Source organism: Mustelus asterias, chromosome 19 (assembly GCF_964213995.1).
Source record: "Mustelus asterias chromosome 19, sMusAst1.hap1.1, whole genome shotgun sequence".
NCBI classification, from domain to species: Eukaryota; Metazoa; Chordata; class Chondrichthyes; order Carcharhiniformes; family Triakidae; genus Mustelus; species Mustelus asterias.
Window position 1 is genome coordinate 4,648,253 of NC_135819.1, and position 24,806 is coordinate 4,673,058.

The following is a 24,806-nucleotide window of genomic DNA, read 5'->3' on the forward strand; positions in this document are numbered from 1 at the left end:
CCAGCCAACTGGTATTGTATTGGGTGGAGGAATCTCTCCCTGTTCTCAGTACGGCCGAGGGAATTTTGACCTCGGAAGTGTCTGAATCTACGTCAGCTTTTAAACATAGAAAGATAGAAGATAGCAGCAGGAGGAGGCCATTCGGCCCTTCGAGCCTGCTCCGCCATTCATTACGATCATGGCTGATCATCCAACTCAATAGCCTAATCCTGCTTTCTCCCCATAACCTTTGATCCCATTCGCCCCAATCCAGCCGCCTCTTGAATACATTCAACGTTTTGGCATCAACTACTTCCTGTGGTAATGAATTCCACAGGCTCACCACTCTTTGGGTGAAGAAATGTCTCCTCATCTCCGTCCTAAATGGTCTACCCTGAATCCTCAGACTGTGACACCTAGTTCTGGACTCCCCCACCATCGGGAACATCCTCCCTGCATCTCCCCTGTCTAGACCTGTTAGAATTTTATAAGTCTCTGAGATCGCCCCCCCCCTCATTCCCCTGAACTCCACTGAAAACAATCCTAACCTAGTCAATCTCTCATACATCAGTCCCGCCATCCCCGGAATCAGCCTGGTAAACTTTCGCTGCGCTCCCTCGAGAGCAAGAACATCCTTCCTCAGAAAAGGAGGCCAAAACTGCACACAATACTCTCGGTGTGGCCTCACCAAGGCCCTGTATAATCGCAACAACACATCCCTGCTCTTGTACTCGCAACTTCTCGCAATGAAGGCCAACATACCATTCGCCTTCTTTACCGCCTGCTGCACCTGCATGCTTACCTTCAGTGACTGGTGCACAAGGACACCCAGGTCCCACTGCACACTCCCCCTCTCCCAATTTACAGCCATTCTGGTAGTAATCTGCTGCTTTGTTTTTGCTTCCAAAGTGCTGACCACTGTGTTCAGTTAAAAAGAGTGGCCTGTTGATTTTAATTTAGACAATTTCTTTGGGTTTGATTTTTGTTCGGGCGGGAATTCTCCGCTCTCTGCCAATGCTGTCTCCCGGAATTTGACGCTCAGCCGAATCTCCGTTCACTGCGGCGGGATCGGAGAATCCCGAGCGTGGGCGAGGTCGGAGATTTCCAGCCAATTCCTTCCTTGTACCGTATTAACACTTTTTTTTTTCTTTAATTTAAGAAGGAAAGTGATTTTAGGAATTGCTGAGTCTGTTAACTTGAGGGAGCTTAGTCATCATTGAATGTGTATGTTCCGCTCCTGTGCCATGTCTATCTCTTGTGAGGGGTGGCACAGTGGTTAGCACTGCTGCCTCACAGCGCCAGAGACGCAGGTTCGATTCCCGGCTCGGGTCACTGTCTGTGCGGAGTCTGCACGTTCTCCCCATGTCTGCGTGGGTTTCCTCCGGGTGCTCCAGTTCCCTCCCACAGTCTGAAACACGCGCTGGTTAGGGTGCATTGGCCATGCTAAATTCTCCCTCAGTGTACCTGCACAGGAGTGAGGCGACTAGGGGATTTTCACAGTAACTTCATTGCAGTGTTAATGTAAGCCTACTTGTGACACTAATAAATAAGCTTTGTAAAAATCGTTTTACAATCGAGGAAGGTTGCATGGCGTAACCGAGCTCCTTTATTCGAAAGGATTTGCAATGACCACATCACACAGTCCTCCCCACCCCCCCCCCCCCCCCACCACACACACACACACACACACACACACACACACACACACACGCGCGCAGAGAGACACACACACACGCGCAGAGAGACGCACGCAGAGAGACACACACACCGCCCCCACCAATCTGACCGCATCCAATGGTCCTGACTTATTTGGGCTTGTACATCACCTCGCGCACGTGTTGGCCACCCTGAACACGTGCCTTCTGTCAGTTTACACTCTGTGCCCCCTTCTCCTCGTGTGTGTCAGCTCCGAATAGTGTTCAAGATTCATCCCTCCTTCGGTTCCCTCGCTGCTTTTTGTTTTTTTAAGGTCCTTTCTCAGTTCCCCCATGTCTTGGCTCGTAAATCCAGCTCCCCTCAGCAAAACCAAAAGAGAAAATGCTGGAAAATCTCAGCAGGTCTGGCAGCATCTGTAAGGAGAGAAAACAGCTGACGTTTGGAGTCCAGATGGCCCTTTGTCAACTCTGGTCATCTGGACTCGAAACATCAGCTCTTTTCTCTCCCCACAGATGCTGCCAGACCTGCCGAGATTTTCCAGCGTTTTCTCTTTTGGTTTCAGATTCCAGCCTCCGCAGTGATTTGCTTTTTTACCCCTCAGCAAAAGTTGGTCATCTCTCTCTTGATTTTTGTTTTGTTTATTCATTCGTGGGGCATGGGCATCGCTGGCTGGGCCAGCATTTATTGCCCATCGCTAATTACCCTTGAACTGAATGGTTCGCTTGGCCATTTCGGAGGGTAGTTGAGAATCAAATACATTGTTGTGGCTCTGGAGTCACATGTAGGCCAGACCGAGTAAGGACGGCAGATTTCCTTCCCTAAAGGGACATTAGTGAACCAGATGGGTTTTTCCGACAATCGACAATGGTTTCATGGTCATCAGTAGATTCTTAATTCCAGATTTTTTTTATTGAATTCAAATTCCACCCTCTGCTTTGGTGGGATTCGAACTCGGGTCCCCAGAACATTAGCTGAGTTTCTGGATTAATAGCAATAATATCACTAGGCCACCACCTCCCCTTATACTTGATGTTTTCTAGAAAACAGTATACAGGCAGGACTTAAATAGAAAATTAGAAACTAGAAGCAAGAGGAGGCCATTCGGCCCTTCAAGCCTGCTCCGCCATTCATTTTGATCATGGCTGATCATCAAATTCAATATCCTGATCCCCCTTCCGCCCCCCCCCCCCCCCCCCCATATCCCTTGATCCCTTCAACCCCAAGAGCGACATCTAATTTCTTCTTGAAATCACACAATGTTTTGGCCTCAACTACATTCTGTGGGAGTGAATTCCACACATTCACCACCCTCTGGGTGAAGAAATTTCTCCTCACCTCAGTCCTAAAAGGTTTCCCCCTTATCCTCAAACTATGACCCCCTAGTTCTGGACTCCCCCACCATCGGGAACATTCTTTCTGAATCTACCCTGTCTAACCCTGTTAACATTTTATAAGTTTCTATGAGATTCTCCCCTCATTCTTCTGAACTCCAGTGAATATAATTCTAACCGACTTAGTCTTTCCTCATATGACAGACCTGCCATCCCAGGAATCAGCCTGGTAAACCTTTGCTGTACTCCCTCTATAACAAAGACATCCTTCCTCAGATAAGGACACCAAAACTGCACACAATACTCCAGGTGTGGCCTCACCAACGCCCTTTTCCCTTGCAGCAAAACATCCCAATTCCTATACTTAAATTCTCTCACTATGAAGGGCAACATATCATTACTGCCTGCTGCACCTGTGCACTTACTTTCAGCGACTGATGCACGAGGACTCCAAGGTCTTGTTGAGTATCCACCTCTCTCAATTTACACCCATTCAAGTAAATGTAAACCCATGTTTGAAACCACCATCGGTTTTTTTGTTGTTGAAGTGGCTGTACAGTGGAGATTGGTTCTTCAAGGGTATTTGAAAACTACTGACCATTAATCTATAGAATGATCTTGCACAGAAGGTGGCCCTTCTGCCCATCATGCCTATGCTAGCTCTGTTTTTCTCCATGCACAAGTATTACTGTTTCATGTGAATGGTTGCTTGGTTTTATTTTTATACGCACCGTTTTTTTCCTTGTCAGTATTAAATCAGTGGCCTCCCTGGTTCAAGGATGGCACTCTTGAAGCCTGTCTAATTGAAAGAGTTGTTCTGAGAACATGAGCCCGGTTGATCCTGGGTTGAGATTGTCCAAAACACGTCTGATCCTTTTACTAATGACGCAGGTATCTTATTTAGAAAACTGAGCAGCAGAATTATTAGATGTAGCTAGCCCAGTGTGTTACGTAGAATCATAAAATCCCAACAGTGCAGAAGGAGGCCATTTGGTCCATTGACTCTGCACTGGCTCTCTGATAGAGTACCTTACCCAGACTCTCTACCCGTAACCCCACACACATTTCCCATGGCCAATCCGCCTAAACCAACACATCTTTGGACCAGACCGGAGCACCCGGTGGAAACTCTCGCAGACACGGATATAACGTGTGCAAACGCCGAGAGGCAGCAGTGCTAACCACTGTGCCACCCGCCCGATGAATGTGCTGGTGGAGGTTATAAAGAAGGGAGGTGCAAGGCCATGGAGAGATTTGATATGAATGATTGTGGCATTTCGGACTCACTTGCAGCCTTTGCTGCGTGAACCAAGTGTCCCTCCCATTGAATCTTCTGTCCTTGCATGTTGTGACAGTACCCTGACTGATCTCAGAATCCGAGTCATGCCAGGGACCCTGTAAGGCAAGGCCTGGAGAGCCCAAATATTGGGACAGCAGCGTAGCACAGTGGTTAGCAGTGCTAGCTCACAGCGCCAGGGACCCGGGTTTAATTCCCGGCTTGGGTCACTGTCTGTGCGGAGTTTGCACATCCTCCCCGTGTTTGCGTGGGTTTGCTCCGGGTGCTGTGATTTCCTCCCACAGTCCAAAAGACGTACGGGTTAGGTGGATTGGCCATGCTAAATTGCCCCTTACTGTCAGAGGAACTAGTTAGGGTAAATACATGGGGTTATGGGGATAGGGTCTGGGTGGGATTGTGGTTGGTGCTGACTTGATGGGCCGAATGGCCTCCTGCCCTGTGGGATTCTACGATTCTATCCCTCTCTGCACTCCTCCAATTCCCAGTCTCTTGCGTATCCCCTGATTCCTTTTTCTTTAATGGCTTTGGCCGTTAGAGCTGTGATCTCTGGGATGCTGTCGCAAACCCACTCTCCTCTCAAACACTCTCTTTATTTAAGATGCTTCTTAAAACTTACCACCTTGACTTAAGTATTTGACCAGATGTGGCTCAGTGCCATGTTTGAAACTTGCTGCCTCTGAGAGGTCTTGGAGTCTTGTACTGAACTCAGGCCGCTTTGTAAATGCAAACTGTTGTATTATTGAGTTATTTTGAGATTTATTTTCGCCTTGGGGCCCAGGGTTACACATTGGTCTGACACTTGTTCAAACTCCAGTAGATTTTTAATTGGACAAGGAAGCAGTTACACAATTAATTTCACCGTACCTATTGCCAAACAGCTAAGCCAACACCTTTGGAGTAACCTCCTCAGAGATGGAGGGAATTCCCTCTGCTCGTTCAGTTTGTCTCTCTCCAATCTTACACTGATCGTTTAAGTTCTGCATCCTGTAAATGATCAGTAATAAATGTTGAACACAATCCTTGCGTTTCAACAAAAACTCTAGCTGTTGAAGATATCTGTTGCGGATTACGATGACCCACTATAAAATTTGAACCCAGGTTGTCCGCGTTGACATATTCCAATTCCGCTGCAGTGTTATGGTGTATGATTTTTACATCACATTTCCCCACTCTGAAACAGGCCATTCGGCCCATCTGGCCTGGTGTTTATGATCATAGAATCCCTGCAGTGCAGAAGGAGGCCATTCGGCCCATCTCTCCGACAGAGTATCTTACCCAAGCCCTCTTCCCCCACCTATCCCCATAACCTTGCGCGTTTACAATGGCTAATCCGCCCTAAACTGCACGTATTTGGACACTAAGGGACAATTTAGCACGGCCAATCCACCTAACTTGCATATCTTTAGGCAATCTAGCATGGCCAATCCACCTAACCTGCACATCTTTGGACACTAATGGGCGATTTAGCATGGCCAGTCCATCTAACCCGCACATCTAAGGACACTAAATGGCAATTTAGCATGGCCAATCCACCTAAACCTATACATCCTTGGACATGAAGGGTCAATTTAGCATGGCCAATCCCGCACATCTTTGGATTGAGGGAGGAAACCCACGGGGAGAATGTGCAAACTCCACACAGACAGTAACTCCAGGCTAGAATTGAACCCGGGTCCCTGGCGCTGTGAGGCAGCAGTGCTAATCACTGTGCCGCCTTACTTCATCTTGCCCTATCCCCGCTTCCCTTCTCCCTTGGGCGTTTATCTCACTTACCCTTGATCCCGTCAACCATTTTGCCAACAGATTTCTGAAGGAGGTGGGTTAGATTTTTGTGTTGGGCATTGCAGCAAATCGCAGTGTGAAACGCATTGTAGTTCGCAGGGGCTTGAAGTTGAGTTTTTTAAAAAAGGGATGCCCTTGAGGTGGTGGCCCAATGATGCTGCTCGAGAAGCCTCCTCCCTGCCAGGGCCTTGCCAGTTAGCAACCGTGGCAACTACCCAAGGCGTCCTGTGAATGCCTGTATGTATCAGGAGGTCCACTGCCTTCCCCCGTGCTTCCTTTTGACCGCAGGCCATGCAAGCTGCTAAAGTAGAAGGCCTTGGGACAACAGTCATTCGGCTTATAAACCCTCAACCTTCAACTTTGACCCTCTCTCGACAGCGGTGTAAATGGAGAGAATTATTACCACCTACCAATCTTGAAGTGAAATTTCATCAGCTGTAAAGATCTTTTGAGACTTTAGGTGACCACGGAAGGCGCTATATAAATGCAAGTCTCTTTTTTTTGGAATAAGCAAAGCTGACTCTATTTAACCTGTTCAGAGCCTTTTGCGGCCTTGCGAGATCTTCACTCAGATTATTGTCCCCCAGTCAGACTGAGGGAACCATCTTCTGGCTGTGGGATTCCATTCGCTAACAGTTTGTCAGCTTTGCTTTTTGTTTCTTAAGAGTTTCCCCGTAAGTTGCATCGTGAGGAACTGCTGGAATGAGCTGCTTAATATCACCGCATAAACGGCAAGAGGCTTGAATTGGTGCTGCTTCACAGCTCCAGGGACACGGGTTCGATTCCCGGCTTGGGTCACTCCCTGTGCGGAGTCTGCACGTTCTCCCCCGTGTCTGCGTGGGTTTCCTCCGGGTGCTCCGGTTTCCTCCCACAGCCCGAAAGATGTGCTGGTTAGGTGCTAAATTCTCCCTCAGTGTACCCGGACAGGCGCCGGAGTGTGGTGACTAGGGGATTTTCACAGTAACTTCATTGCAGTGTTAATGTAAGCCGACTTGTGACACTAATAAATAAACTTTAAAGTTTCTCACCGTCTCTGTGTGGGTTTCCCCTGGATGCTCTGGTTTCCTCCCACACTCCAAAGATGTGTAGGTTAGGTGGATTGGCCATGCTAAATTGTCCCTTAGTGTCCAAAGATGTGTAAGTTATGTGGATTAGCCATGCTAAATGTGTGGGGTTACCGATTATGGGGCCTGGGTGAGATGCTCTGTCAGGGACTCGGTGCAGTTTCGATGGGCCAAATGGCCTCCTCCTGCACTGTAGAGATTCTCTGATTTTTGTTTCAGGTGGGCAAGTGTTTGAGTTTACACTGGCCAAATAAATAGGCAGATGTTTAACTGAATTGGAGTGACTGCTCATTCGGACAATGTGGCTTGTGGAGCATCCTCATGTGTCCTACAGCAACTCCCAATGCTGTTGACTGCTTGGAGAATACTTACAAGTTGAACTTAACTAAGATGGTAATCCTGTTCCAGTAACTGGTTAAGTCTCCTGTCTCCCACTCACTTCTCTTTCCAACAACCCCCCCATCCAATGCCCTCCAGTCCTCCCCACCGCTGAGTCAACACATTGGCAAAGTGGATGTGATATGTCCAAACAGATATGAAGAGTAGAATGAGTAAGGTTACTTCTTGGAGATCCCAGGCCGTTGGCTTTGGCTCCAAGTCTGTCAGTGCGATTTTATTTTCATCCATTTGCGTTGCTTGTTTCTGAAGTTGAACGGTACTAGTGGCTATTTCAATCCTTGTTTCTCTGTGGAACTGTTGCTCCTCAAGCCTACCCTTCGGCTGCTTTGTTTCCAAACCTAAGATTTTCTTTCCCCCAACCCCCCTACCCCTTTGAGCAGATTCGCTACAGGAAGGACAAGGTGCTGACCAAACAGACTCCCTGCTTCCCCACGGTAACGCAGCTCAAAGACCTGGCCAATGGATGTGCTGTCGCGGCCCTGATCCACCACTACTGTCCAGATGTGCTGCGTTTACAAGGTGAGCTATGAACTGGCTTTGATTTGATTTATCATTGTATTGGGATACAGTGAAAAGTATTGTTTCTTGCATGCTATTAATGTGGAATTGCCGGCATTGGACTGGGGTAGGTACAGTAAGTAGTCTCTCAACACCAGGTTAAAGTCCAACCGGTTTAGTTGGTAGCACGAGCTTTTGGAGTATTGCCCCTTCATCAGGTGAGTGCCTTCATCATTCGCCTGATGAAGGAGCAGCGCTCCGAAAGCTCGTGCTACCAAATAAACCTGTTGGACTTGAACCTCGTGTTGTGAGACTACTTACTATACATACTATTCATAGAGTACATAGGGGAGAAGGAAAGCAAAGGGTGCAGAATGTAGTGTTGCAGCCTGATTTGATTTATTGTTGTCACATGTATTGGGATACAGTGAAAAGTATTGTTTCTTGCACGCTATACATACTGTTCGTAGAGTACATAGGGGAGAAGGAAAGGAGAGGGTGCAGAATATATTGTCACAGCTAGGATTTGAGAAAGATCAGCTTTTAATATAAGGCAAGTCCATTCAAAAGCTTGATGGCAGCAGGGAAGAAGCTGTTCTTGAGTCAGTTGGTACGTGACCTCAGACTTTTGCATCTTTTTCCCCAACAGAAGAAGGTGGAAGAGAGAATGTCCGGGGTCGTGGGGTCCTTAATTATGCTGGCAGCTTTGCCGAGGCAGTGGGAGATCTAGACAGTCAGTGGATGGGAGGCTGGTTTGCGTGATGGACTGGGCTACGTTCACGACCCTTTGTAGTTTCTTGCGGTCTTGGTCAGAGCAGGAGACATATCAAGCTGGGATACATCCGGAAAGGATGCTTTCTATGGTGTATCTGTAAAAATTGGTGAGAGTCGTAGCGGACATGCCAAATTTCCTTAGCCTCCTGAGAAAGTAGAAGCGTTGGTGGGCTTTCTTCACTCTAGTGTCAGCATGGGGGGACCAGGACAGGTTGGAAATCTAGATACTTATTTTCACTTCATCCCTGTTGAGGTTGATCTGCCTTCAGCTCCGAATTTTGGTGAGACTGACAAGTGGTGATGGGATTGGGAACAGACCAAATCTTGGCTCTAAGTGTAAGAGAGAAATTAGGGTGGCATGGTGGCACGGTGGTTGGCACTGCTGCCTTACTGTGCTAGGGACCTGTTTCAATTCCAGCCTTGGCTCACAGTGTGGAATGTACACATTCTCCCCATGTCTGCGTGGGTTTCCTCTGGGTGCTCCGGTTTCCTCCCACAGTCCAAAGATGTGCGGGTTAGGTGGATTAACCATGCTAAATTGACCCTTAGTGTCCCAAGATCATAGAATCCCTACAGTGCAGAAGGAGGCCATTCGGCCCATAGTGTCAGCACCAACCACAATCCCACCCAGGTCCTATTCCCATAACCCCACTTATTTACTCTGCCGATCCCCCTGACACTAGGATCAATTTAGCATGGCCAATCAACCTAACCCGCATATCTTTGGATTAGCAGGGTAAATGCACGGGGTTGCGGCAATAGGGCCTGGGTGGGATTGGGGTCGATACAGACTTGATGGGCCAAATGGCCTCTTCTGTTCTGTAGGGATTCTGTAGTGTTACAGTCATAGCTGGGGTGTAGAGAAAGATTTCAAGAAGAAATTAGGTATAGCTCTTGGGGCTAAAGGGTTCGAGGGATATGTGGGGGGGGGATCAGAATATTGAATTCGATGATCAGATGTTCAAAATGAATGGCGGAGCAGGCTCGAAGGGCCAAATGGCCTTATTCTGCTTCGAGTTTCTCTGGAATGGTGCAGGCGCCTCATGGGTGAGTGGGGAAGAGAATTAAATTGACAAGTGATAGGAACATGGAACCTGGTCCCACCAGAAGTAGTTGAGGTGAATGCCGTCGATGCATTTGAGTGGAAGCTGGATAAACACGGTGTCGTAGTAGAGGCGGGTACAATTTTGTCTTTTAAAAAACATTTAGACAGTTACATGGGTAAGATGGGTATAGAGGGATATGGACCAAATGCGGACAATTGGGGCTAGCTTAGGAGTTTTTTTTTAAAAAAGGGGCAGCATGGACACGTTGGGCCAAAGGGCCTGTTTCCATGCTGTAAACCTCTGACTCTCTGACTAATTGGTTTCAGTCTGTGCTGACTCTCGGAAAGTGCACCCAACCCAGGCCCGGGTTGCCGTGTTGCTAAAACGCAGGAACTCCTGTATAGCATTTCCTCTTGGAAACTAAAACTGATGGTGTCTGTAATATGCAACTGGAGTGGCCCATTGGATAAATTGACTAGGGAAATCGGGAGGTGGAGAGTTAGGCAAAGGCTTTCCGGTGGTCTCACAGCGAAGTTAATATGAGGTTGCCGCAATTGCATTAGTCACTTTTTTTATTTTTAACCCTGCCCCCTCCTTTGCAGATGTTTGCTTGAAGGAGACCATGTCTGTCGCCGACAGTCTTTACAACCTGCAACTGATTGTGGAGTTTACCCAGAAGTATCTGGGCAACTGTTGCCACCTGGGCCTGGAGGACATGCTCTACACCCCGCCAGTGTTAAAGGTAAGAAATGGAAGCATTGTTCATGCTGTTTATCATGTGTTTGATCTTTTTTTTTCTCAATTAGCCATCATCGATTATTGTGAAAACCCATCTGGTTCACTAATGTCCCTTTAGGGAAGGAAATCTGCCGTCCTTACCCGGTCTGGCCTACATGTGACTCCAGAGCCACAGCAATGTGGTTAACTCTTAGCTGGCCTCCCTTAAATGGTTTGGAAAGCCACTCAGTTCAGGGGCAACTAGGGATGGGCAACAAATGCTGGACTTGCCGGCGATGCCCCTGTCCCATGAAATAGCAATGGGGGACACGCACCCCATAACAAGAATTGAAGCAGGGAGGAAGGGGTACGTACTTTTCATGGTGCCACTGTGCTGCCGCTAAGGCAATTAAATGGTTAAGTAGCCGAGATAGAAATGATTTCCCCTGTGGGGGGAGCGTGGGCTGAGGGGTATCGACTGAAGACTTCAAAACTGAGGTTGAGGCCTATTAGGTCTGTGACCTGTGAACCTCCACAGATGCTGTCATCGAGTGGCCTCCGTGATTTTACTGTGGGTCCAGTAAATATTGTGCCTCACGCTTTCAACTGAATGTCATTAATTAGTTCCAGCACCGTTTGAATTGGCAGATGCTGTACAGATGTTGCCTGATCAGCTGCTTTTGTGTTTCATATTTTGAACATATGCATTATTTTAATTTGATTTATTATTGTCATATATATTAAAATACAGTGAAAAGAATTATTTCTTGCGCCCTATACAGACAAAGCATACCGTTCATAGAGAAGGAAACGAGAGAGTGCAGAATGTAGTGTTAGTCATAGTTGGGGTGTAGAGAAAGATCAACTTAACGCGAGGTAGGTCCATTCAAAAGTCTGACAGCAGCAGGGAAGAAGCTGTTCTTGAGTCGGTTGGTACGTGACCTCAGACTTTTGTATCTTTTTCCTGACGGAAGAAGGTGGAAGAGAGAATGTCCGGGGTACGTGGGGTCCTTAATTATGCTGGCTGCTTTCCCGAGGCAGCGGGAAGTGTAGACAGAGTCAATGGATGGGAGGCTGGTTTACGTGGTGGATTGGGCTACATTCACGACCTATTGTAGTTCCTTGCGGTCTTGGACAGAGCAGGAGCCCAGACCAAGCTGTGATACAACCAGAAAGGATGTTTTCTATGATGCATCTGTAAAAGTTGGTGAGAGTCGTAGCTGACGTGCCAAATTTCCTTAGTCTTCTGAGAAAGTAGAGGCATTGGTGGGCTTTCTTAACTATAGTGTCGGCATGGGGGTCCAGGACAGGTTGTTGGTGATTTGGACACCTAAAAACATGAAGCTCTCGACCCTTTCTACTTCGTCCCCGTTGATGTAGACAGGGGCATGTTCTCCTTTACGCTTCCTGAAGTCGATGACAATCTCCTTAATTTAGTTGATATTGAGGGAGAGATTATTGTTGCCGCACCAGTTCACCAGATTCTCTATCTCATTCCTGTACTCTGTCTCATCATTGTTTGAGATCTGACCCATGGTGGTTCCGGCCTCTGGTGACTGTTTGTGTGAAGTCTGCACATTCTCCCCGTGTCTGTGTGGGTTTCCTCCGGGTGCTCCGATTTTTAAGTTTTTTTTTATTGTCACAAGTAGGCTTACATTAACACTGCAATGAAGTTACTGTGAAAATCCCCTAGTTGCCACACTGTGGCGCCTGTTCGGGTACAACTGAGGGAGAATTTAGCATGGCCAATGCACCCTAACCAGCATGTCTTTCGGACTGTGGGAGGAAACCGGAGGAAACCCACGCAGACACGGGGAGAACGTGCAGACTCCACACAGGCATTGACCCAAGCCGGGAATTGAACCCGGGTCCCTGGCACTGTGAGGCAGCAGTGCTAACCACTGTGCCACCTGGTAAGGCCATACTAAATTCTCCCTCGGTGTACCCGAACAGATGCCGGAGTGTGGCGACTGGGGGATTTTCACTAACTTCATTGCAGTGTTAATGTATGCCTTCTTGTGACACTAATAAATAAACTTTTAAAAAGATGAAGGCAAAATACTGCGGTGGCTGGAATCTGAAACAAAAACAGAAAATGTTGGAAAATCTCAGCAGGGAGAGACAATAGAGCCAATGTTTGGAGTCTGGATGACCCTTGGACAAGACCTTTAAAAAGAGTCTGGTTTGGAAAGGGAAAAGGAACCAAGATAAAAGAAAAAATTGAGGTACAGATCAGCCATGATTTAATTCCAGGATGGGACAGGCTTGAGGGGCCGAACGGCCTCCTGCCATTCCTATATTTCTGCTGAAAGATCTGTGCCTCTCGACCCAGTGGTATCAACACCCCATTGATGTCGATATAAAGGAGGCTGCATACTCAGCAGCAGAGTAACTTGTTGGATCTAATGTGAAACAGACTGTGGTGTAGGCTTTTGATCTCTGGGGCTAGGCTTCATTATTATTTAAATGATAGGCTTGTACAGGAAGCCACATACAGATTATAGCCTAAACTCATACTGTCAGGGTTTTTATGGGGCCCATGTGTCTGCTTTGAGAAATGGCTTTTTTTTTTTGCGTTAAGACACCATAATTCGGGCAGCAAGTTGGATGCCCGCTGTAAGGCCCCAACTGTCAATATTGTGCGTGAAGCTCTGGGAATGTTCTAGCTAAATATACAGATTTGATTTGTTATTGTCACATGTATTGGTACACACACGGTGGCACAGTGGTTAGCATGGCTGCCTCAAAGCGCCAGGAACCCGGGTTCGATTCCCAGCTTGGGTGACTATCTGTTTGTGGGGAATCTGCACGTTCTCCCCGTGTCTGCGTGGGTTTCCTCCAGGTGCTCCAGTTTCCTCCCACAGTCCAAAGATGTGCGGGTTAGGTGGATTGGCTATGCTAAAATTGCCCCTTGGTGTCCAAAGATGTGTAGATTAGATGGATAAATGTGTGGAGTTACGGGTATAGATAGGGGATGGACCTGGGTAAGATGCTTTGAGTTGGTGCAAACTTGATGAACCGAATGGCCGCCTCCTGCAGGGATTCTACGGTGCAGATCCAACCTTGGGGAACATACAGCTTCCCATCTCGGCAGGCTGAGACATCAGGGGAGAGAGTGTAATATGACCCATTGTACCATCGATTGGCATCCATGGTTTTACTGTGGGTCCAGTAAATATTGTGGCTTGCGCTATAAACTGAATGTTATTAAGTGGCAGCACAGTTTGAATTGTCAGATTGCTGAGGCAAATCTTGTAGCAGATGGTTTCCCTTAGTGGAAACCACATTGTAATGTGTGAGATTTGGTCTTGAAGGTTTAACTCGAATGTGGTCTGCATTTAAATAACTGGCTTTGCCCTGTCTGACAGGAAGTTGAGTCTACTCAAGAGACCCTTAAATCAGGCAAAAGGAATTTTAAAAATTGGCTTGACTTTCCCGCATGGTGGCACAGTGGTTAGCACTGCTGCCTCACAGCGCCAGGGACCCGGGTTCGATTCCCGCCTTGGGCCACTGTCTCTGTGGGTTTCCTCCGGGTGCTCTGGTTTCCTCCTATAGTCTGAAAGACATGCGGGTTAGGGTGTATTGGCCATGTCAAATTCTCCCTCGGTGTACCTGAACAGGCGCCGGAGTGTGGCGACTAGGGAATTTTCACAGTAACTTCATTGCAGTGTTAATGTAAACCTACTTGTGACACTAATAAATATGCTTTACGCTAAAGCACCAGGGAACCAGGTTCAATTCCAGCCTTGGGTCATTGTGTGGAGTCTGCACGTTCTCCCCGTGTCTGCGTGGGTTTCCTCCGGGTGCTCCGGTTTCCTCCCACAGTCCGAAAGACGTGCTGGTTAGGGTGCATTGGCCGTGCTAAATTCTCTGTGTAACCCGAACAGGAGTGTGGCGACTAGGGGATTTCCACTTCATTGCAGTGTTAATGTAAGCCTACTTGTGACACACACAAAATAAACTTCAAACTTTTAAAACCTAAAATTTTGCACCTTTTATTTATCTCGACCTATACCACGGAAGCAAAATGCTGCTTGTGGTGGGCTAGGGAACCTAAAATGAGCAGAAAATTCTGGAAATCTACTTGGCAGGTCTGGCAGCATCTGTGGAGAGAGAAGCAGAGCTAATCCTTTTGCGTCTGGGACTCTTTGTCAGGACGTTCTGACTGCCATTGGCCTGAAACATCAAATCTGATTCTTGCTCCATGGATGCTGGCTTAGTGTTTCCGGAAATTTCTGTTCTCCATCATCCCCAAATTTTTTTTTTTAAAACTATTTGGTTATTAAAAAACAGTTACCATACAGCACAGGAACAGGCCATTCGGCCCACCAAGCCTGCACCAATGCATGGTGTCTATCCCTCTGTTTATCTCCCGTTCATGTGTCTATCAAGATACACCATGAACGTTGCTAACTTGCCTGCTTCCAGCACCCCCACTGGCAGTGCCTTCCAGGCACCCACCACCCTCTGTGTGGAAAAACTTCTCCTAAACTTTCCCTCTCTCGTCTTAGACCTGTACCCTCTTGTAGTCAACCCTTCCACCCTGGGAAAAGGTTTCTGACTATCCATCCCATCTATGCCCCTCATAATTTTGTAGACATCTATCGGGTTACCCCCTCAGCCTCCGTCTTTCCAGTGAAAACAATCTGAGTTTATCCAACCTCTGGTCACCCTATTATAGACGGGATATTATTAAACTAGAAAGAGTGCAGAAAAGATTTACTAGGATGCTACCGGGACTTGATGGTTTGAGTTATAAGGAGAGGCTGGATAGACTGGGATGTTTTTCCCTGGAGCGTAGGAGGCTTGGGGGTGATCTTATAGAGGTCGATAATATAATGAGGGGCATAGATCAGCTAGATAGTCAATATCTTTTCCCGAAGGAAGGGGAGTCTAAAACCAGAGGGCATAGGTTTAAGGGGAGAGATACAAAAGTGTCCAGAGGGGCACGTTTTTCACACACAGGGTGTTGAGTGTCTGGAACAAGCTGCCAGAGGTAGTAGTAGAGGCGGGTACAATTTTGTCTTTTAAAAAGCATTTAGACAGTTACATGGGTAAGATGGGTATAGAGGGATATGGGCCAAACGCGGGCAATTGGGACTGGCTTAGTAGTTTAAAAAAGGGGGCGGCATGGACAAGTTGGGCTGATGCCTGTTTCCATGCTGTAAACCTCTATGATTCTCCTCATACCTAAAACCCTCCAGACCAGGCAACGTCCTGCTAAACCTCCTTTGCCCCATCTCCAAAGCATCCATGTCCTTCTGGTAATGCGGCTGTCTGAGGAAGGAGCTGGCTTTGTACGAACCACCTCCTGCGTGTCCTACACCTTGCCAATGATGACATATCAAAGTGTTTCTGCAGTGAGGCTCCATAAGTGACTTCATTAGTGAACAGCAAGGGACTTATTAACAAGTCATGTAGAGCAGCAACGTGTTTGCAGCTAATTCCAAAGTACCTCTGCCTGGGAGAACGTCGTCCCCCTGAGGTGATTCCCCACCGAGTTGTGATTGGTCACCCCAGTCAGGTGTCCCTTACTCCGCTGTGTTGCCCTTAAAGGGACAATCACTGCAAATTCATTCGCTGTAAAGTGCTTTGGGACATTGTGAAAGGCTGCGATAGGTCCTTGAGTTGTTCGGCACTTAAACCTGCAACATAGTTTTTCTTTCAAAGCAACACCCAACTATTTTTTTTGTCATGTGTTTCTCTGCTGGTCAGCAAGTTTTCGAAAGGCCTCCAAACTGGACCTCCTGAAGTGTTTGCTTCATGGTATACGGACCTACTTTTATGACCATCTCAACTATTCCCATTAGAGAGCCTCCAGCACAAAACTACTTTGACTGTCCTTCAGGTAGTAGTTCTGTTGGCCTTTTATGAGCTCCTTATCCCCTTGAGAGGAGAGAATCATAGAATGCCTACAGTGCAGAAGGAGGCCATTTGGCCCATTGAGTCTGTACCGACCTCCCCCAGCCCCGTACCGCAAACAGAGCACCTTTGGCAGGCCCACCCTCCTGCCCTATCCCCGTAACCCCCTGTAAGTACCCCGTTAATCCCACTAACCCGCACATCTTTGGACACTAAGGGACAATTTAGCCTGGCCAATCCACCTGACCTGCGCATCTTTGGACTGTGGGAGGAAAACGGGACATCCGAGGAAACCCACGCAGACACGGGGAGAATGTGCAAACTCCACACACTGTGACCCAAGCTGGGAATCGAACCCGGAGCCTTGTTGCTATGAGGAAGCAGCGCTAACCATTCTGCCACTGTGCCGCCATCTAAACTCCAGTCAGCCTTGCGCTAACAAAAAGAAAGGCCACTACATTCATGTGGAACCTTTCACCTTGCAGGACACTCCAAAGAGGCGACCAGTTGATTGCCTTTACGAGTGTAGTCCCAATTATGTGGGCAAATCTTGGAGCCTTAATTTGAAGACCTCCGAGAAAAATAGAACTAGAAAAGATGCTCTTGCAGAGAGACAGCACCCACATGATGGGCTGAATGGTCTCCTCTGCTGTAAATTTGATTTATTGTCACGTGTATACAGTGAAAAGCGTTGTTTCTTGTGAGCTATGCAGACAAAGCATACTGTTGATAGAGTACATAGGGGAGAAAGAAATGAGAGTGCAGAATGTAGTGTTACTGTCATAGCTAGGGTGGAGAGAAAGATCAACTTAATGCGAGGTAGGTCCATTCAAATGTCTGACAGCAGCAGGGAAGAAGCTGTTCTTGAATCAGTTGGTACGTGACCTCAGACTTTGGTATCTTTTTCCCGACGGAAGAAGGTGGAAGAGAGAATGTCCGGGGCGCGTGGGGTCCTTAATTATGACCTCAGACTTTTGTATCTTTTTCACTGTATCCTGATACATGTGACAATAATAAATCGAATTAAATCTGCCATCCTTGCCTGGTCTGGCCTAAAGCTGACGCCACAGCAATGCGGTTGATTCCTAACTGCTCCTCTGAAAAATGGCCCAGCAAGCTGCTCCGTTCAAAGGCAATCAGGGATGGTCCAGCCAGCGATGCCCATGAACAAAATTTTTACAAAAGGAATGACAAGCCCGTCTCTCTCTTTCTCTCCTCGGCAGATTAACATCCTGACGTTTGTGGCTGAGCTGTTCTGGTGGTTTGAAGTCCTGAAGCCAGAATTTGTTCGGCCCAGAGAGATTCCGGATCTGGAAGGTATGGAATTAGCATTAATGTTGCCCATCAGCGGTCGCCATGGTAACCAAGTCATACGGTTCAAAGGACAAACTGCTGAGTGTGCAAGGAACATCCATTGTGCTATGTAGTACATGCCTCCCATCGCACAGCTGATGATTTATTGAGAAAATGTGATTAAAGCTTTCCTTTGCAATGATGTCTAGTTTGGCGGTTAATGGAACAAAACACTTATTTAGTCAATGTTGGGAAACGGTCTTTTTTATGATGTAATTAAAAGAATGAATATTAATACATATCTTGGCCAATGGTGAAACATCTGACCGTGACGGTTAAAAACCTTGCTTGATCTTTGCAGAGAGTTGATGGTGCAAATCCTTCACCAGTGTAGATAGATTCCTCAAAGTGAATGGCGGCACAGTGGTTAGCACTGCTGCCCCACAGCGCCAGGGACCCAGGTTCGATTCTGACCTCGGGTCACTGTCTGTGCAGAGTCTATACTTTCTCCCCACGTCTGCGTGGGTTTCCTCCGGGTGCTCCGGTTTCCTACCACAGTCCAAAAGACGTGCTGGTTAGATGGATTGGCCATGCTAAATTGCCCCCGACCACCTTTTAGATAGCAGGCTTACTCTGTGTCCACTGACCTGAGTTATACTCACTGGTAACCCCTCCCAGCAAGGTGCCTGCTCCTCCCTAGTTTAAATCCACCCCCGCCCCCCCCCCCCAAGTTGATCACACTGGCACTTAAAGGGTTAAATAATGAGGACTGGTTGCAAACTGATCATAGAGGTTTGAAGGGAGCGACAAGTCTAATTGAGGTGATTGAGTTGATGTGGAGAAGCTTCTTCCTTCATGGCAGAGCCCAGAACAGTGGTTAAAACCTTCGAGCCATTTTGGAGTGAAATTGGGAAGTATTTTTCCAGCGGAGTGAAATCTGGAGCGTAGGAGGATGAGGAGTGACCCTATAGAGGTTTATAAAATCATGAGGGGTATTAATAAGGCGAATAGCCAAGGTCTTTTACCCAGGGTAGGGGAGTCCAAAACTAGAGGGCATAGGTTTAAGGTGAGAGGGGAAAGATTTAAAAGGTACCTGAGGGGCAACTTTTTGACAGAGGGTGGTGCGGGTATGGAATGAGCTGCCAGAGGAGGTGGTAGAGGCGGGTACAGTTACAACATTTAAAAGACATTTGGACAGGTACATGGATGGGAAAGGTTTAGAGGGATATTGGGCCAAACGCAGGCAAATGGGACTAGTTCAGTTTAGGAAACCTGGTCGGCATGGACAGGTTGGGCCGAAGGGCCTGTTTCCATGCTGTATGTCTCTGACTCTCTTTCCCCCCTGCCCGAAAATGACATTTGGCTGATCGCATGATAGTGGGAGGGTGACTGGCCTAGTAATCTGGAGGCCCAGGCTAACACTCTTGGGGGTTCAGATCGCACGGCAGCTTGTGGGATTTAAATTCTGTTAATACAATCCAAAATTAGTTGTTTCGTTTATCTCATTGGGTCCAGGGAAGTCTGAACATAAGAACATAAGAACTAGAAACAGGAGCAGGCCATCTGGCCCCTCGAGCCTGCTCCGCCATTCAATAAGATCATGGCTGATCTTTTCGTGGACTCGGCTCCACTTACCCGCCCGCTCACCATAACCCTTAATTCCTTTACTGTTCAAAAATTTATCTATCCTTGCCTTAAAAACATTCAATGAGGTAGCCTCAACTGCTTCACTGGGCAGGGAATTCTACAGATTCACAACCCTTTGGGTGAAAAAGTTCCTCCTCAACTCAGATCTAAATCTGCTCCCCTTTATTTTGAGGCCATGCCCCCTAGTTCTAGTTTCACCTGCCAGTGGAAACAACCTCCCTGCTTCTATCTTATCTATTCCCTTCATAATCTCTTATGTTTCTATAAGATCTCCCCTCATTCTTCTGAATTCCAATGAGTATAGCCCCAGTCTACTCAGTCTCTCCTCATAAGCCAACCCTCTCAAGTCCGGAATCAACCTAGTGAATCTCCTCTGCACCCCCTCCAGTGCCAGTATATCCTTTCTCAAGTAAGGAGACCAAAACTGTACACAGTACTCCAGGTGTGGCCTCACCAGCACCTTATACAGCTGCAATATAACCTCGCTGTTTTTAAACTCCATCCCTCTCGCAATGAAGGACAAAATTCCATTTGTCGTCTTAATTACCTGCTGAACCTGCAAACCAACTCCTTGAGGTTCCTGCACAAGGACACCCAGGTCCCTCTGCACAGCAGCATGCTGCAATTTTTTACCATTTAAATAGTAGTCCATTTTGCTGTTGTTCCTACCAAAATGGATGACCTCACATTTACCAACATTGTACTCCATCTGCCAGACCCTCACCCACTCACTTAGACTATCTATATCCCTTTGCAGAGTTTCAGCGTCCTCTGCACACTTTGCTCTGCCACTCATCTTGGTGTCATCTGCGAACTCTGACGCACTACACTTGGTCCCCAACTCCAAATCATCTATGTAACTTGTAAACAATTGCGGTCCCAACACTGATCCCTGAGGCACACCACTAGTCACTGATCGCCAACCAGAAAAACGCCCATTTACCCCCACTCTTTGCTTTTTGTTAGTTAACCAATCCTCTATCCATGCTAATACATTACCCATAACACATTGCCATGCTGAAAGCTCGGCAATGGTGGCCGTGAAACTGTCTTTGGTTGCCATGGAAACCCAGCCAGTTCACTGGCGCTCTCGTACGGAAGGAAATCTGCTGTCCTTTCCCAGTCTGGCCTACTTGTGATGCCAGACCCACAGCAATGTGGTTGACTCTTAGCTGCCCCCTCTGAAATGGTGTGGCAAGCCGTTCAGTTCATAGAATCCCTGCAGTGCAGAAGGAGGTCATTCGGCCCATCGAGTCTGCACCGACCACAATCCCACCCAGGCCCTATCCCCGTAACCCCACATATTTACCCTGCTGATACCGCCAACCTATGCATCCTGAGAGACTAAGGGGCAATGTAGCACGGCCAATCCACCTAACCTGCACATCTTTGGACAGGGGGGAGGAAACCCATGCAGACACGGGGAGAACATGCAGACTCCGCACAAACAGTCACCCAAGCCGCGAATCGAACCCACGTCCCTGGAGCTGTGAGGCAGCGGCGCTAACCACTGTGCCACCCTGCTGCTAAAGGGCAATTAGGGATGGGCAACAAATCATGGCATCCCTACAGTGCAGAAGGAGGCCATTCGGCCCATCAAGTCTGTACCGACCGCAATCCCACCCAGACCCTATCCCCATAACGCCACATATTTGCCCTGCTAATCCCCCTGACACTAGGGTCAATTTAGCACGGCCAATCCACACAACCTGCACATCTTTGGACTTGCCAGCGACGCCCACGAGCCGTGAAAGGATATGAAATATGAACTCTTGTCTGATTTATTTAATCATTTGAGAGAATGTTGCACATCGGACTTGGTCCGATCGACTAGAGATTGTTACTGCAGAATAAAGGATGCGTTGCCTGCATCTAATGTGTGCTCGAGGCGGTTTGGTGAATACTAAAAGCTGAAGTATTTGATCTTTTTTTCCTCGCTCCCCTGTGCTAATTTCCCTGGACTTGAGGAGAAAATAAATCCCATGTTAAATCTCGATGCTCTGGGATCAAGGATAGAGCAGGAAAGTGGAGTTGAGCGAGATCATTCGCTTACTCAAGGCGGGAGCAGGCTCCATGGGCCTACTCTTGTCTGCACACCCTTTCAAGAAGCATGGCCGTTCTGTGTCCCTTGAAAGTGGGCGTCAAACCTGGATGGGAAAGTGGAGAGAGGCCCATGTGTCAACTGGGCCTTCTGAAATATCTTAATGCCTGTGCCAAGCATTGGACACTGGGATTAAGGCACTGGAATATCATCCCCCTCCCCCCCCAAATCTGGGGTGGCACAGTGGTTAGCGCTGCTGCCTCACAGCGCCAGGGACCCGGGTTCGATTCCCGGTTTGGGTCACTGTCTGTGCGGAGTCTGCACGTTCTCCCCGTGTCTGCGTGGGTTTCCTCCCACCGTCCAAGTCTAGAATGCGTCAGGCTGGAATTGCCTTTTGGAGGAGTTGCAACGCCCCCCTCCACTGGTCGGAGGATATAATTGCAGTGTGACATGTTTACATAGGCTGTTTCTATAATGAGTTTGTAAATGAGTTATTTTTAATGTGGGAAAATCTTTCATTCTAATCAATTGTTTTGTAGGGACTATATTTATTATGATCTAGTCTGATTATTGCATTCTTGGTATAATTTCCCCACATACAGTAACACAGGAGGTTTTTCAAAAGTTTGTTTATTATAATCATATTACTCCAGTTTCCTCCCGAAAGATGTGCTGGTTAGGGTGCATTGGCTGTGCTAAATTCTCCCTTGGTGTACCCGAACAGGAGTGTGGCGACTAGGGGATTTTCACAGTAACTTCATTGCAGTGTCAATGTTTGCCTATTTGTGACACTAATAAATAAACTTTAATCTTTTAAAAGAAAAATTGAGGTCATTAGGTGATCCTTGCAGTGTGATGATTTTGCATTATGCCCTCGCAAGCACCAACCTAATCAATTTTATTGCAGATGCTTCTGGGAGTGGACCCAATACACCCACAGGGGCTGAGTACACCAGGTAAGTGTTCAGCTGTCAATTGATTTGATTTATTATTGTCACATGTATTGGGATCCAGTGAAAAGTATTGTTTCTTGCGCGCTATACAGACAAAGCATACCGTTCATAGAGCAGGAAAGGAGAGTGCAGAATATAGTGTTACAGTCATAGCTAGGGTGTAGAGAAAGATCAACTTAATATACTGTAGGTCCATTCAAAAGTCTGACGGCAGCAGGGAAGAAGCTGTTCTTGAGTCGGTTGGTACGTGACCTCAGACTTTTATATCTTTTTCCCGACGGAAGAAGGTGGAAGAGAGAATGCCCGGGGAGCGTGGGGTCCTTGATTATGCTGGCTGTTTTCCCGAGGCAGCGGGAAGTGTAGACAGAGTCAATGGATGGGAGGCTGGTTTGCGTGATGGACTGGGCTTTGTTCACAACCCTTTGTACTTTCTTGTGTTCTTGGGCAGAGCAGGAGCCATACCAAGCTGTGGTACAATCCAGAAAGAATGTCTTCTATGGTGCATCTGTAAAAGTTGATGAGAGTCGTAGTGAACATGCCAAATTTCCTTAGTCTTCTGAGAAAGTAGAGGCGTTGGTGGGCTTTCTTAACTGTAGGTCAGCATGGAGGGACCAGGACAGATTGTTGGTGATCTGGACACCTAGAAACTTCAAGCTCTTGACCATTTCCACTTTGTTCATGTTGATGTAGACAGGGGCATGTCTACGCTTCCTGAATTCAATAACCATCTCCTTTGTTTTGTTGACGTTGAGGGAGAGATTATTGTCATTGCATCAGTTCCTTATCTCTTTCCTGTACTGTAGCGTGCACCTGGCAGTCTAGAATATTCCATCAGGGTAAGGTCACCTCAGTCCCAGATGACCATTGATTGCTCTCTCCCCTTTGAGGGGGGAAGAACTGACTGGTGGCGATTTACGATTTAACCTTAGGGTCACCACACCTCAGGCGAGGGACAAGGTTGAGAAGGCGGGGCCTTCAGGAATAACCTCAGCCGGTACGGGAATTGAACCCGCGCTGTTGGCATCGCTCTGCATCACGAACCAGCCGTCCAGCCAACTGAGCTAAACCAACCCCAGGGGGATCGAAGCACAGAAGGAGGCCATTCGTCCTTACATGACTGCAAATGGGCTCTCTCTCCAATCACCACCATCCTATTTGATGTTCCCAAAAACTTGCTTTCGTAATCAGTGTTTTGCTCCCCCCGCCCCCCTTCCCCACCAAAACTTTTAAGAGTTTAAGAGGGAGGAAAAAATAAGTGATCAGGCCTTGTGTGAAGAATGGGAAATTAAAACTCCCAATTCCAGGCCTCGATCGACTTGTAACTTTTAAGAGCGTCTTTTATTTGGCCCCAGATACTGAGTGCCCCTTCCTTCAGCAAAGGGTCGGCATTCTGGACTCGCCTGTTTGAGTTTTGTGCGGTTTAGATTCCATGTCTGCCCGTGCGGGGGGGTTGTGTGATGAAGTGGCCGTGTTAGACACCAGCTCTGCTCTAAATATGAGGTGGAGTCCGGCCAGTGTGGGTGTTACCTGAGGCAGTGTCTGTTCAATCCCGACCCATCCATCTTGTTGCTTCAGATCCAATGAGTCTGAGTCGAATTTGGATGAGCAGAGATGAAAATGAAATTAAATTCAACTCGTAATGTTTCAGAATCCGGTCTCTTTTTTAAAAACAGCGAACATTAGGTTGGGGCTTGAAGATTTCCGGAGGCTCTCTGTTCTCGTTGGAGGTGGCAATGTTTGCAGTCATTAGTGGATGGAATATAAACTGGGGGTGGGAGAGGAGGAGGAGATGAGGTGGAGGGGAGGCAGGAAAATGGCGGAGTTGTTTACCAGAGGGACTGTTCTGGGCGACATGCACAAGGAATACAATCTCCCCATTAATTAGGGAAGGGGTGGGATGAGGGGGTAGGAGTAGGGGATGGGATGTGGGGGTGGGCAAGGGGAAGGAGTGGGAGGTGGGGGTGGGTGGGAATGTTGGGGCAGGGGGTGGGATGGGTGTGGGGGCGGGGTATGGGAAGGGGTGGGATGTGTGGTTGGGGGTAGGGGTGGGATGTGGTGGTGGATGGGGGGGTTAGGGAGTGGGACGTGGGGCTGCAGTGGTCTATGAGGGTCTGTAATTTCCACTACTATTTTTGCTTTTTGAAAACTAACTTGCCCGTGACCTGCTCTTGCTGCTTTCAATGTAAATGTAATTGTAAAAACAGATGTGTATCAAGTTACACATTTGCCGTGAACCCGGTGAAAATACAAAGTGCCCAAAACAAAAATTGGCTTCTTGGATTTGGCAGATGTAAGTGATAAAGAAGGCCCCCGTATCCGAGCACCGTCTCTCTCGGGCCTGTTTCTCCACTTCCCTCACTAAGGCCTGCCTGACAGGTTCAGCTCCCACGGTGACGAGAGTTTCCGAACCAATCTGGTGCCACAAGTTCGATCAAAACTATGAACCCGTTTTCTTTTCTTGAATAAA

The 24,806-nt window shown here is 47.6% G+C and overlaps 1 protein-coding gene across 1 annotated transcript in view; it reads left to right on the forward strand.

The window, feature by feature from the left end:
• The window catches only part of camsap3 (calmodulin regulated spectrin-associated protein family, member 3), a 199,679-nt gene that overhangs the window by 136,697 nt on the left and 38,176 nt on the right, over nt 1-24,806 (forward strand). The window contains exons 5-8 of the mRNA XM_078234906.1: nt 7,889-8,027; nt 10,429-10,568; nt 17,629-17,722; nt 22,294-22,342. Coding sequence (XP_078091032.1) covers nt 7,889-8,027; nt 10,429-10,568; nt 17,629-17,722; nt 22,294-22,342 — 422 coding nt within the window. The remainder of the gene's footprint in view (nt 1-7,888; nt 8,028-10,428; nt 10,569-17,628; nt 17,723-22,293; nt 22,343-24,806) is intronic.